Source organism: Carcharodon carcharias, chromosome 6 (genome assembly GCF_017639515.1).
Source record: "Carcharodon carcharias isolate sCarCar2 chromosome 6, sCarCar2.pri, whole genome shotgun sequence".
In the NCBI taxonomy this organism is placed as follows: Eukaryota; Metazoa; Chordata; class Chondrichthyes; order Lamniformes; family Lamnidae; genus Carcharodon; species Carcharodon carcharias.
Window position 1 is genome coordinate 106,372,079 of NC_054472.1, and position 13,827 is coordinate 106,385,905.

General features: G+C 41.1%; 1 protein-coding gene across 8 annotated transcripts in view; it reads left to right on the plus strand.

Annotated features, from left to right (window-relative positions):
- pcmtd1 (protein-L-isoaspartate (D-aspartate) O-methyltransferase domain containing 1) overlaps nt 1–13,607 on the plus strand; it is an 84,167-nt gene extending 70,560 nt beyond the window's left edge. For all 8 annotated transcript variants that reach the window (XM_041189539.1, XM_041189543.1, XM_041189542.1 and 5 more), the window contains one exon: nt 11,691–13,607. In XM_041189539.1, coding sequence (XP_041045473.1) covers nt 11,691–12,058 — 368 coding nt within the window. In that variant the 3' untranslated portion in view covers nt 12,059–13,607. The remainder of the gene's footprint in view (nt 1–11,690) is intronic.
- The last annotated feature ends 220 nt before the right edge of the window (nt 13,608–13,827 follow it).

A 13,827-nucleotide genomic window follows, 5' to 3' on the forward strand; every position in this document is an offset into this window, starting at 1 on the left:
TGCTGGCTGAAAAACAGCTATACAGTTTAATCCCATTCTTGGTCCGTGGCCCTGAACGTTACACCACTTGATTGCATTCCAAGATTTTTTTTTAAATATGAATAAGTTTTCTGCCTTGACTATTCTTGACATTGTGTTCAAGACCCCAAACACCCTTTGGGTGAAAAGAATTTCTGCTCAACTCCTCTCAAATGCACCTGACAATGACTTTAGGTCTATGCCCCCTGGTTATTGACCTCTCTACTAAGGGAAGTTAGTCCTTCCTTTCCACTCTATCTTGGTGCCGGGCCCCCATCTTGGCCCAACCACCCCCAACATAAATTTGTACATCTCAATGAAATCTCCCTTCAACCTCCTTTTTTCCAAAGAAAACAATCCCAGCCAATCCATTTTTTTTCTCATAGCTAATCGTTCTCCATTCCTGGCAACATCCTCGTAAATCTCCTTTGTACCTTTTCTAGTGTAATGCTGTGATCAGAACTGTGTGCAGTACTCTGGCTGTGGTCTAACTATTGTTTTGTATAGTTCTCCTGTAAAGTCCCTGCTCATATAGTCCTACACCTTAATAAAAGAAAGCATCCATGTGCCTTCTTAACCACCTTATTTGCCTGTCTTGTTGCCTTCAAGGATCTGTGAATATGCCCTCCAAGATCACACTTTCCCTACACTTCTGAGCATCCTGCCATTTCTTGTGTATTTAATAAAAACAGGAAATGCTGGAAATACTCAGCAGGTCAGGCATTTGAGGTGAAGCACTAGTTGCACCATGCTGTCCTGAAAATGACCCATTTATTCCTATTCTGTTTTCTGTCTGTTAACTAATTCTCAATCCATGTTAATATATTTTCACCAATTTCATGAGCCCTAATTTTGTGAAAAAGCCTATTGTGTGGCACCTTATCAAATGCCTTCTGAAAATTCAAATAGACTCATCCATTGGTCCCTGCTTATCTGCCCTTCAATCACACCCTCAAACTCGATCATTCCCTTTCATAAAACCATGTTGACTCCAAGTGTCTTGTTAATGCATCCTTAATAATAGTTTCTAGCATTTTCCCTACTACTAACTGGCCTGTAGTTCCATGTTTTTGTTCTCCTTCCTTTCTTGAACAGCAGGATTGCATTTTGTTACATTCCAACCCAAGGCAACAGTTCTAAAATTTAGAGAATTCTGGAAGATCAAAACCAATGCATCCAGTATCTCTACCGTCAACTCTTTTAAACTCTTAAGATGCAGGCCATCAGATCCAGGGGATTTGTCAGGCATTAATCCCATGAATTTCTCCAATACTTTATCTTTTCAAACATTAACTTCTTTAATTTTCTTGCTTTAATTAAATCTCTGCTTCCCTACCATTTCCAAAACACCTTGTATGTTCTTTGCCTGTTTTCACAGTAAAAAAAAAAAATTATGGGAAGAGTTTTCACTCCAAAGAGTGAGTGGGTTTGGGAGCAGTTGGATAGGTTAAAAACACTGAAATGGACATCACGTCAGAAAGCTCTGGTTGCAGAGTACCCATCAGTGACACTGCTCTGTCTTCGGAGGTGTTGGTAGTGGTGATCTGTGCCAATGCTGCACAGAAGAGGTTTGCCACCCACTGCAGAAAGAGGATAAATGATTTCATCTGTGCTGCATGGGTAAGGCAACCATCTCAATACTCTAAACTCTCTCACTTACAAGGGCATCACACATTCACTGGCATCTCTCACTGCTTTAAGGGACACCACACTCTCTCTCACACCCTCACATCTCCATCTGGCCTGATCTCCTCTGAAGACTGCCTCCTTAGCCCTCACCCTCTTGAGGACACTTGCATAGATCAACATGTGTCCCCACACACACCTTGGGATACCCCCCTTCTCCAGTACAGCTCTAGCCCTTGCCTGAGGTCACTTCTTCCCTTTTCCCAAGCAAGCCATAGCCTTGAAGCTGTTGAAAAGCCACCCCCGCCTTACAGATGGTCTTATAAGTAGAGACCTGTCCATGAGCACCCCCTAAAATTGATGTGCTGCCTCTGAAGCCTTGTGTTGATGACCGTGAGTGCTGCCTGAAGCAAGGTAGGCAAACCAGTCTTCGCTTCAATTGAGGTGCAGCTCGCCAGATGCACGTCGCATATGTTCAGTTGTGAAACATATCAACCTGCAATCACGCTGAGGTGCCCGGATGATCCAGCTTGGGGGAATGATTCCGGCAAGTAGGGCTTATAATGATATGCAGGTGTATTAAAATGGAGTTCCCAATGTGCGGCGGTGTGAAATACGCCCTGACATTGATGGGTGGAGTGAACGCTTGCAATCTAGTTTCCTGACGGTGTGAAACCAATTTTTGGCCGCCTTTGAACTTCTGATGCATTTGTCCTGCATCAGTCCAACCCCCCTGAGATCTTACAACCCTTGAATTGATTTACCAGCTGACTGCTTGCAGACTATGACCATCCGCTTTTAAAATCTGGCTGATGACACCCATGAGGAGCCTTGGCAATAAAGCCCAGGAATGCTCCAATTGTATAGCAGTTTGCTCAATGGCAAATGATCAGGAAGCTGAAGATGCACTTCAGGTGTTTGGAAAGATCTGGAGACATCTTGAGAATGTTCATGGTGTGCTGCATTCTGTAGAATATTGTGCTGTAGGAGCAGCAAGACAGAGTGCAATGCCTCTACGGAGGCGGGGTGGGGGGTGGGGGGGGGTTGTCATGTGGTCATGGCATCAGGAACAGCACATATCACTGCCTGGGATGGCTTCATTGGTAACAAAGGGTGGAATTTTCCATACCCGCTGGCATCGGGCGTCATGGCAGGCGTGAATGGATAATGGTGGGAAGGCCAAAAGTTGATTTCATGCCGTTATAAAACCAGTTTGCAATCATCCATTCTGTCTTCATTATGGCAAGGTTGCACCCATCTGTCAGCTATATATAGAACTCATTTGACCCCTAACGCAAAACAACACTGCAATCAACAAATTATCCCTTTCACAGATACCCATAGCTCAGCTTAGAGTCCTGTCTTACCAGTCATCATAAGGCCACCTGCTAGGCAGCAAGCAAAAGTGGCAAGATGGAAAGTGGTGCAAACAAATAATTTTTGTGACTCAAAAATTAAATAGAGGAACAGTATAACATGCAATACACTGTTGTGCAATTAGAAGTCTTTACCTTTTTCTACTGCTCCTTTGTGGTGTAACCTCAATGGCTTCAGCAGAGGTAGAAGCAGGTTGCTTAACCCTGCTCTGACTACTGAGATGCTTTTGGCAGACATGCTCTGGGTTTTGGAGCCCATGAGGGCCCTGCATAAAAATGCCACACCTGCTCCTGTACAGGGGCAAACTTGGCCATTGGGACAGAAGGCAGTGTGATTGAGGCTGTGATGGGGGTGCCATTTGGTGAAATGTGAAAGCACATTGAACAATGACATTGCTCCCATGTCCCCGCACCACCATTATCACCTCTTCCCTCTTGTAGCCCAATTACCACCCAGTGAACTGAGGAACACTTAGCTGCACGTCAATGGGCTGCTGAAGGGCCACGTCTAGGTTTTTGATCTATCTTATTTAAGGTACTATTCAGAGTGTGCAACTCAATGATGAAGGTCAGCATGCACTCACTTGATTGCTGCATTTAATCCTCTATGCAAGTGGCTACTCTGTCCATGGATGTAACAACAGTACAGATATCCGAAACATTATGCCACTCATGCTTGAGACTCCTCCAGATCCTCCACAAGCATGCACAATGTGGCTGGAAAAACCTGCCAATACCTCAGGGTTTTTTTTTTGTTTGCTGCTGTTTGCATTATCCACTTTGTTGGCAGCCCTCAAGGTTCAGCATTTAAAGCCAGCTGAACAAAGCTTGACACATCCATCTTCGCAGACTCACCACTTCTGTTCTTGTTTCCACCATCTGCTGTTACCTACTTGTGATATATGCGACACCCAGGTGAAAACACGCTGATCTGTCTTAATAGTCCCACCAAATTTAGTGTAACTAAGCTGTTGCATGGTCTGCATGAGCCTTGTGATGGCACACCCTCAGAGTAACCGACCGATCTCTGAGAAGCCTTTGTCGTCCTGCACCAACTCCTTCTGGATACTTGATGGGCTGATGGAAGTTTAAATGTGTGAATTAGAACTGTCGAGGTAAAAAGATGTCAAGTCAACATTGTGCACATAATCATATTTCACTGGTTGCTGACATCAGGTCAATGCGAGTGTCATATGTCATGTCGCTGTATGATATTTAATTCTGTTAGCTGAATGGCCCCCATCTATCCATCTCTAATGGTCCAGGTGCACCAAGACTCAGATTATTTCCAGGGTTGCCTCCTCTGCAGCTATCAACATTGGGATGGCTGCAAGGCCTCCTCCAGATCTCTGCCCCTGAGCTTTCCCCTAAGCAGAGAATGAAGGGACCTATAAATAAGAGTAATGGAAAGTATCAAACAAGTGATTGAACAATGTTTGTTGAGAGTGATTGAGGGAGAGGTGTGATACTGCATTATGATGATGGTGAATGTCAGTAAGATAGTATTTCGCTGCAGGCCCTTGCACATTGTAGCATCATGAACAGGGAGGCATCTGCGAATCGAGGAGAAGCCTTGTCATGTTGAGAATCTATGAGTACTATTTTTTACTCTCTCTGCCTCCAGAAGATTGTGACTGCATCATATGAGGTTGTAGCAATGGAATGTCAGGTGTGGAGATGTCACCATACTTAGTCGGAATAAAGGAACAGCTAGAGACAATGGCAGGCCTAGTCAAAGAGACTGAGTATTTTGGACTTAACATAAATGAGGTAAAGACCAACGTTATGGCTCTAAATAGCAATGGCAAAGTCCAGTTTGGTAGTTGTAAGAGGCAATGGACAAATTTAAGTGCCTTTGCTCAATGATAAACATTAAAGTTGCATCCAAGAAAAAAAATCCAGGTTAAGTTAGCTATGGCACGAGGCATGCCAATTGATTTAAGTAATATCTGAAAGTCCAAAAGCATCAGCATGAATCTGGAAAACGTCTAGTGCAGTCAGTAGTGTGGAGCGTTGCACTCTGTGGATGTGAGAGTGACTCTGAAAAAGAATGAGAGGAGGATTATAGGTTTTGAAATGTGGATGTGGTGGAGGATGCTCAGAATCAGCTGGATGATCAGAAAGACAAATGAGTGGGTTAGATCAAGAGTAGAAGTTCAGGAATCAAAAGGCTAGCTAAGGACAGTTGGAGAGAGAAAGATAGCCAAGTATGGATGTTGAAACTGAGGACCCGACAGCATTGCCCTGTCACCAACTGAAGGAGAAATGGAGGGTAAAAATAGAAAATGAAGAAGGAAAATCAGATGGGTGGACAACATTGAAACATCAATTGAGGGAAGCTTCGAGAAAGCCAGAGAAGAAGCAAGATGATGCCAACAGCCTCACAAAGGCTATGATGAAAAAGAACAAAAGAATGTTAGTAGTAGATGGTCAGATGGGGATGTATAGGCAGAAGGTGGATGCACCTGCATGGTAAGTTGGTGTGAGGAGTGATGTGGTAGGCTGGGGAGGGCAGAATAAGGGGGTTGGGTAATATGTACATCAGGCTGTAGTTGAATGCACTCCCTCTTTCTGCCCTGATTAGTAATTTAAACCACTTCTGGCACTATTGAGGAGCATGGCACCCTATTGCTACTGCTAAGCTCCTCAGCAATCTCCAGTTACATCTTTCCTTGCTGTCTGAGGCTGGCTGACTCTTCCCATTGGCAGAGTATTTCCCTGCAGGCCTTTGCACATTGTAGCATCATATCTAGGGAAGCATCTGTGAATTAAGACTCAGCCTTGCCACATTGGGAGTCCAGTGGTACTATTTTTTTTTCTGTTCCCCTGCCTTCACAAACTTTCAACTGATCATGGCTATTTTAAATAGTTCACCTGAAGTAGGCTCATGAAGATCATCATTATGCTTGTTCACGCTTATTGGTCGGGAAACCCAGAAGTCACATGCAAATGCAGTGGCTTGGTTAAAAAGCCATTGACACCAGTGCTACTGAAACTTCCAGAGTCCCGACACTACCAGGCTCTTCTACTTCTGACAGGTCAAAAAGTTAAAATTTTCACCCAAATATTTTTGTTGTTTCTGCCTTTCCTTTATACTTCATCATAAATTCTCCTGTCTCTTGTGAAAGCTCTTACAGTTTGTTTTTTAACATTTGTTAGTTTACTCTGATTCTATTTTCTCCCTCTTCATCAGTTTCTTTGTCATCCTTTGCAATTTTATTAAACCACATTCTTCAGCCACCCACCCCCACCAATCTCCTGGCTCAAGTCCTCAGGCTTTCAGACTTGCTACCTATTTGAGAAAAACCAATGCTATCCTCAAAAGAAATGTATATTTGTTGAGAATTGTGATGCTTAAAAAATATTTGTCATTGTTTATTTGCAGTTGTATCTTTAATATAATTTTCCAGTCTACTTTAGCCAACTTGTCCCCATGCTTCCATAATTGGCTTTGTTTAAATTTAATCTCAGTTTTGGACTTAACCACATAATTTCGAAATTATCAAAATCATTATATTATGGTCACTCTTCCTCAGAGGATCCTCTTCTGTAAGATTGCAAATTACTCCTCGCTCATTGTTCAGTACTAGACCTAAAAATAGCCTGCTCCTTAGCTGGTTCCTTAACATATTGTTCTGAAAACTATCTTGAATGCATTCCATAAAATCATCATCCAGGGTCCTTTTAATTATTTGGTTTGCCCAGTCTATATAAAGATCAAATTACTCCACAATTACTGCATTACTCTTATTACACCCTCCTTTCATTTCTTGTTTTTACTTTCTTTCCACACTATAATTGCTGTTGAGGGGTCTATAAATGATTTCCACTAGTGGTTTTTTGCATTTAGTTAGTCCTTGGTTCCAGCCATGCTGATTCTACTACTTGACTTCCTAGGCTAAGATCCTTTTTTCCTATTGTCTTTAGTTGACCCTTTATTATTGGGGCTACCCACCTCCTTTTCCATTTTGCCTAACTTTTCCAAAAGACAATTACCCTGGAATATTTAATTCCTAACCTTGATAACCCTGCAAAAATATCTCTGTAATGGCTACTAGATCAAATCCATTTATTTCTATTTGTGCCATTAATTAATTTGTCTTAGTATAAATGTTTTGTGCGTTCAAGTATAGTGCTTTTAATCTTAACTTTTCACTATTCTTCCCCCAATATGGCCATTGTTACGAATGCTCTGCCCCTTCTTGACACAATCTGCTTGATTTTTGCCCAAATATTTACTTTTCTCTTAAGACTTATAAATTTATCCTTATCTGAACTCTCCTGACCCTTATTAATTTAAAGCCTTATCTTCTCCCCTAGCTATTTGATTCAGCAGGACACCTGGTTTCAGCCTGGTATATCAGTATTGCATCTTAAATCTCTACCCTCTGAGTAAGTAATGCAATTGAAAAATGTATACACTTCTCACTTCAAAATGTGATGCTGTAGTTGGGCCAGGACTTCCAAGGAGTGGCAATCACAGTCAGATTGCTACTCCGCTCCTTTTTTACTTACACTAAAATGCTGCTGCACATTTCTCAGCTGACCTACCAACTCGGGCAGGGTGAGAATAGTGCAGTGCAGTGGGTTCCCAAAGCCTTCAGTCGGGTGCAGTGGAATCAGATGAAAGAAAGCCACAGTCCCTTTTTTTAATGACACTTTCTGCCGCAAAGCGGGTAAGTTTTTAAAGGTCCCAGCCACTGCAGAAGCCGGGTTTGGGGGGTGGGTGGTCAGGAGGTCCAGTCAGATGTTGCGTGGGGACATTGCTATAGTTACCCAGGAGTTAGAAGTGTTTTAATTCTTCTAACTTTTCCTGGGTAATGATTCTGTGAAGACTGTCAGAATCATCCAAGGTCTCTGATTTAAATTGGAGTATCAGATGCTTCCCTGTGCAGAATAATTTACCCACTGGAAGTTTGAACTTCCATGGCCTTCCATGCGGTCTTTGCATGGGAACTTCCAGGGGGTCCACCAGTGTATCTTCTGGGGTACCTCCCAGGTATGCCCTCCCTTGGAGATCGGAAGTTATGGGCCATACACTTATCACTTCGAAAAATGATGCTATAATTGGCCAGCCACCCTCTGCATTCTATTCAAACCTGAACTGAGCTTCTGACTTCAAATTCCTCTGTCGTAAATTTGTGTACTTCAACCTTAATTACTTTTGGCTGCTTGTGACTCTCCCACAATCTTCTGTTAAAATCCTTACCTGTGCCATTGTCACTTCTGGATTTGGCTCTTCTATTGGCTGGCCTTCCAACCTGCTGCATCCTCAAACTTCAATTTGTCTGAAACATTATTGTCCGTATTTCATTCCATGCTAAATCACCAGTGCTTGGTAACCCACGTTGGCTTCTAGTCTCCCACTGAGAGTCAGATTTAAAAATCTCATCCTTGTGATTAAATCCCACCATGCCTTAACCGCACCTATCCCCTCCACTGTAACCTTCCTCCTTTGAAAACTTCATAAATCTGACTCTGGCTTCCAATGACTCTCTTCCCCTGCCACATCATTGACAGCTGCACTTTTATTTAACACTTTCATTAAACATAGAGAGTCATAGGGCAGAATTTTACATGTGGCGTGAAGGCGTGTGCCGGAAAGTAAAATGACGCACGATAACGTCGGGCGTACGTCCCAACATCATCGTGAACTCGTGCAATATCTTGTTCAGCCGGCACATGCCGGAGTCAACTGTGCGTCCACTGATAACTGAAAGGCCTATTAAGGCCCTTAACAAAGTAATTGTTAACACAGAATTTTACACTGCCCATCCAGCCTTACGGTTGGCGGGCAGGCGAAAAGGCCAAGTGGCCTTTATGTTTTTAGGAAACCTCATCCACGAGCGGGATGAGGTTTCCTAAAGCTAATAATAATTAAATAAAAACTTTTGAAAATAAAATCATGTCCCATCTCATGTGACAGTCACATGAGGGGACATGTTTCATTTAATTTTTATTGTCTTTATAGTTATTTTTTAAAAAAGTGCTTCAATCTCCCTGAGGCAGTTCCATGCCTCAAGGAGATTGAAGCACTCTTTCGAGCACACATGCGAACTGCATGCTGGACCCACCCTCACTCCCCGCCCCACCCACACAGGCAGAGCTCAGCACTATCACTCGCGATCCACGCAGGGTGGGCCTTAATTGACCCGCCCGCGTGAAATCGCAGTGCGGAGTCGATCGGCAGCGGTCAGCTCTGCGATCGCCCCTGCCTGCTCCCGCCGAACCTGCCCAACAACTGGAAAATCCACTCCATAGTTGCTGTTTATAGTCATAAAATTGACTTTTATGGAATTTAAGGTTGTACTACTTAATTTGCTAAGAAACTTGAAGCCCTCAGGACAAAAACATCAAAATAAAAAATAATTATTTTCGACGCTGAAGTGGTGCTTGGGAAACGATGCATGCTTTGTTGGATCCTACCAATCAATATTTACAACTGATTCTTATGGTTGGATTAAGATTGTGTCAGAGGTTAAAATTTAGAAAAAACTTAAGCAGGAAACCTGCCTGTATTGTTGTTTTAATGGAGACGGGACAAGGGATGATTTCTCATTCCCTCTTAAACAGTATAAAACCCATCACATTTCTACTCTTTAGCTCTGAAGAAGAATCATACGGACTCAAAACATTAGCTGTTTCTCTCTCCTCAGATGTTGCCAGACCTGCTGAGTTTTCCAGCATTTTCTGTTTGTAATTCTGATGGTTTCTCATGTTAACTCCCAGGTTTAGGGGAAACCTGTCAGTTGAAAGGAGATGAGAATGGCTGAAAACGTGATCAAGTGCATTTATGGCACAACTTATGGGCCAGGAGGAGCAGAGACCCAACAAGCTGCTCAGTAAAACATATACACCCACCATCTCCACCAACTCCCCCCACCACCACCACAATCCCTGCTCGCCTCACCCGACCATCATCTGCCATTTGCTCACCAGCACTCCCCCATCTGCTCAGCACCGCTCTCCCCTCAGCCCCCACCTAGACCTACCTATTCTCCTTGATTGAAGCCTTGTGATGTAGGCTCCTCCCTGACCCAGGATGGCCCTCAAACCTGCCAATCAGGCTGCCTGTGTGCAGGGAACAAAAATAAAAGAATTTAGAAGAGTCCTGCAGTTAAAAACTGTACAGTAGGCTGTTCAGGAAACCCATTTATTCATCCAGGTCCTCTGACCTCAGAACAATCCCCATGTATGGAATGTGCCTCTGGGTTAAAATCCAGACCTTTAGTGTTAAAATGTTGGGATCAAATGTCTTTGCGTGTTTCCACTCCTTTTCCAAGAGCAGTTAGTGCATCTCCAGAAATTGCTGCTTTTTCTGCCTAGATTTAGCAGCCGAGGGTACTAAAAAGATCTCTCCTTGGTCAAGTCCACTTCCTCCTCCTACAAGCTACCACTCTATAGTGATATTATTTGCAGACATGCAGTCAGTTTGTGTGTGTACACTGATACTAAGCTGTACTCTTTACTGCATTCCTTGACCACCTCTGAGCAATGTTTCCTTTGATTCCTGTTTGCTGTGTGCAACTGGCTGTTGTTGCATGGCACAGCTTAGAGGGAATATTGCCTTTAATATAAATTTACAATGAGCTAACTGAAGTGATCAATTTTGCCCTCTGCTATTACTTTTCTCCCTTGCCATTGAATTCACCCCTTAACTACTTTCCTAAGAATATAATAAGTTATCAAATCATTAACAAAGTACTTTATATAGTATCCAGCTTGACTAAACTTAAATGTGTACTAACAAATAATTTTGAGCAAGTGCAAGATTTTTATGACAACATTTATAGTGGAAAGTGGTTGTGTAATCTTGCTGAGCTGTAACCGCAACCTGCCACACTTCCCCAATACCACCACCAGCAGGACAATATAAATAGTGTGGCAAGTTTATTTGGTCAATTTCCATTACAGACAGGAATTAGGAGCAGAGTAGGCTACTACACCCTTTGAGCCTGCTCTGCCATTCATTAAGATCATGGCTGATCTGATTGTAACCTCAGCTCCACACTCCCGTCTACCCAGATAACCCTCCGCCCCTAACTTATCATGAATCTATCTACCTCTGCCTTAAAAATATTCAAACAATCTGCTTCCACTTTCTTTTGAGGAAGAGTGTTCCAAAGGCACTCAACCCTCTGAGAAAAAATTTCTCCTCTTCTCCGTTTTAAATGGGCAACCTCTTATTTTTAAACAGTGACCACTAATTCTAGATTCTCCCACAAGAGGAAACCTTTCCATATTCATCCTGTCAAGACCCTTCAGGATCTTATGTGTTTCAATCAAGTCGCCTCTTACTCTTCTAAATTCCAGTGGATACAAGCCTAGCCTGTCTAACCTTTCCTTATAAGACAACCGCCCATTCAAACCTTCTCTGAACTGCTTCCAATGCATTTACATCCTTCCTTAAATAGAGACTAGTACTGTACATCGTATAGGAATATCGTATAGGAATTTATAATAACAGGTAATATGAATATAAGGACAGAATGAATAACTTTAAAATGGAGGCTAAATTACATCTTCATGGCCTGGACTACTTATTCCGCTACCCTCTAACTCCACTTCAGCTGAAGACTATACATAGTCCTTGCTTGCTGCATGTAACACCATAGGCGATCAACTAATTTATAGCAATCAAATAAGAAAACTATTTTTTATCTTTTGTAGCACCGGTAACTGTACGATGCCTGCAGGACTTGGCAAGAATTTACATTCGCCGTAATCTTAGAAACTTGATAAATCAAGAGATTCAGGCCAAAGGCATTCCTCAGAAGGTTGCACCAAAACGGAAGCGCAAGAAGCTTCGCAGGCGTAAAATTGATACCTATGTATTTGTGGGCAATCAGTTGATACCTCAGCCGTTTGACAGTGATGAGGATGATAAAATGGAAGAAAATAGGGAAGAAGAAGAAAAAGAAATGAATGAAGATCTCAAACAGGAAGAGGCTTCTCCAAATTTGCTTCGTGAAAGAATTCTGAGTCTGCCACTTCCAGAATCTTTGAAAGCGTACCTAACCTTCTATAGACAAAAATAGCACTGAACAAAAATAATCCTGAAGGTATCTATGTTAACTGATATCTCTTAATTCTTCAATGTAGCATTTTCTAGAGTAATCACTCCAAAAAAGACATTTGCTTGAATATAAAGCAGGTTTCAATATTGAAAGTATGATTAAATTGGTTTGACTTGATTACTTTTAATTCATTGAGTATGAATAACTTAACCTTTACCAGTGAAGGGAATCATTATGTTCAGATGCTGAGCTCACACTTAGAGATTCAATCAGAATACTTCAGATTATACATATTAATCTTGAGATTTCTGATGACACAATAAGAACATTTTGAGACGATGGATTTCACATTTTCTATGAGAAGATAAAAAGTAGGTTATTTTTAAAGTTGCATTAAGGTTTTAAACATTTAAGTGGTGAGTACCATTTAATATAACTTGATTAACCAGATTTGCTAGTGCAATTAGCAATTTTTACTTACTTTATTACCACTTCCCTTCATAAGTCATGCATGCGCAACCATACAATGAATAACGGACATAAAGCAATGTACTTGTTTAACTTTGAGAACTATATTAACCTGAGGAAATATTTTCTGTGACAATGCAAAAAATATATATGGCCTCTCAGAACAATTCAGTACAAAAGTGGATTTAGCTATACCAGCAGTAATTGGTAATTGTACAACTACTTAATTATGTGTTTACAGCCCATAAGTTAATAACTTGGCAGGTCCTTTAATTGGGCATTGACACAAGTAAAGGTTTCATATTATTGAGGATGAATAAGGTTTAGACTTAAAGTATCATAATGTCCTTATACAGCAGATGCACTTTAGAATTTAGGAAAAGTTTGCCAAGACTTTTAAACTTTTTGACAAAAACTTGCTTTGTGACTTATTATTTTTTTGAGCTTCATTCTTCTAGTGTTAGGACAATGAAAATGCTGTTACCTTTTTCACTTTGAAATTACTTTGGGATAGTAAATACCTTTAAACAGTACTCTGGGACCTTAGGGATTATGTAGCAAATTTGCAAAAAAGTAAGGCAATATACCATGGCCACTGATTTGCTTACTGTAGTACTTTGTTCATTTGCACCTCTCCTGAATCATTAGTTTGTGTACGGCTCAGGGAGAGGACACTGAGGGATCTTTTCTTGATAACTTGTACAGTAGGTTATACTGGTGTACCAAGATGATTAATCCATGGTGGATTGTGAACTTGGTGATGATACTTGGAGTGATATTCAGGTAAATATTAGACTTTTTGTACAGACATTGAAAAATCTTTTTTCCTGCACTGTTTGTCATTTGACCTATTATATACAGTAGTTAAAAAAATAGATGTATTTTCATAGAAATGTAATTTTCTGCAACTTTGATCAAGAAATATAAATTCATCTTTAGAAGTGTTGCTTTTTGGTGTCAAAAATATGGTTTGCTTTGTTTCATAGAATTACTAATTGCAAACACTTGCAGTTCAGTGAAAGTTCAATTTAAATGAATATGTTTGCTTCTGTATACATTTATTTGGGGAAATATTTTGCAATAAAATTGATATTGTTTGTCATATCTGTGCAGTAATTTTATATGGTCTGCTTTTTGATTGTTTGGATTTAAATAAAATGTTACCATTATTTCAAAAAAGATGTATGTGCAGAATGGCACCAACAAAACGGCCTGCCTTTTAATGAACTATTCCTTTTTCTAAAAATTGCAAATAGTTATTCGACAAAAGCTTTGTAAATATTTATTCAGGCAATAGCTAATGGGCTTTCTTCACAGCACTG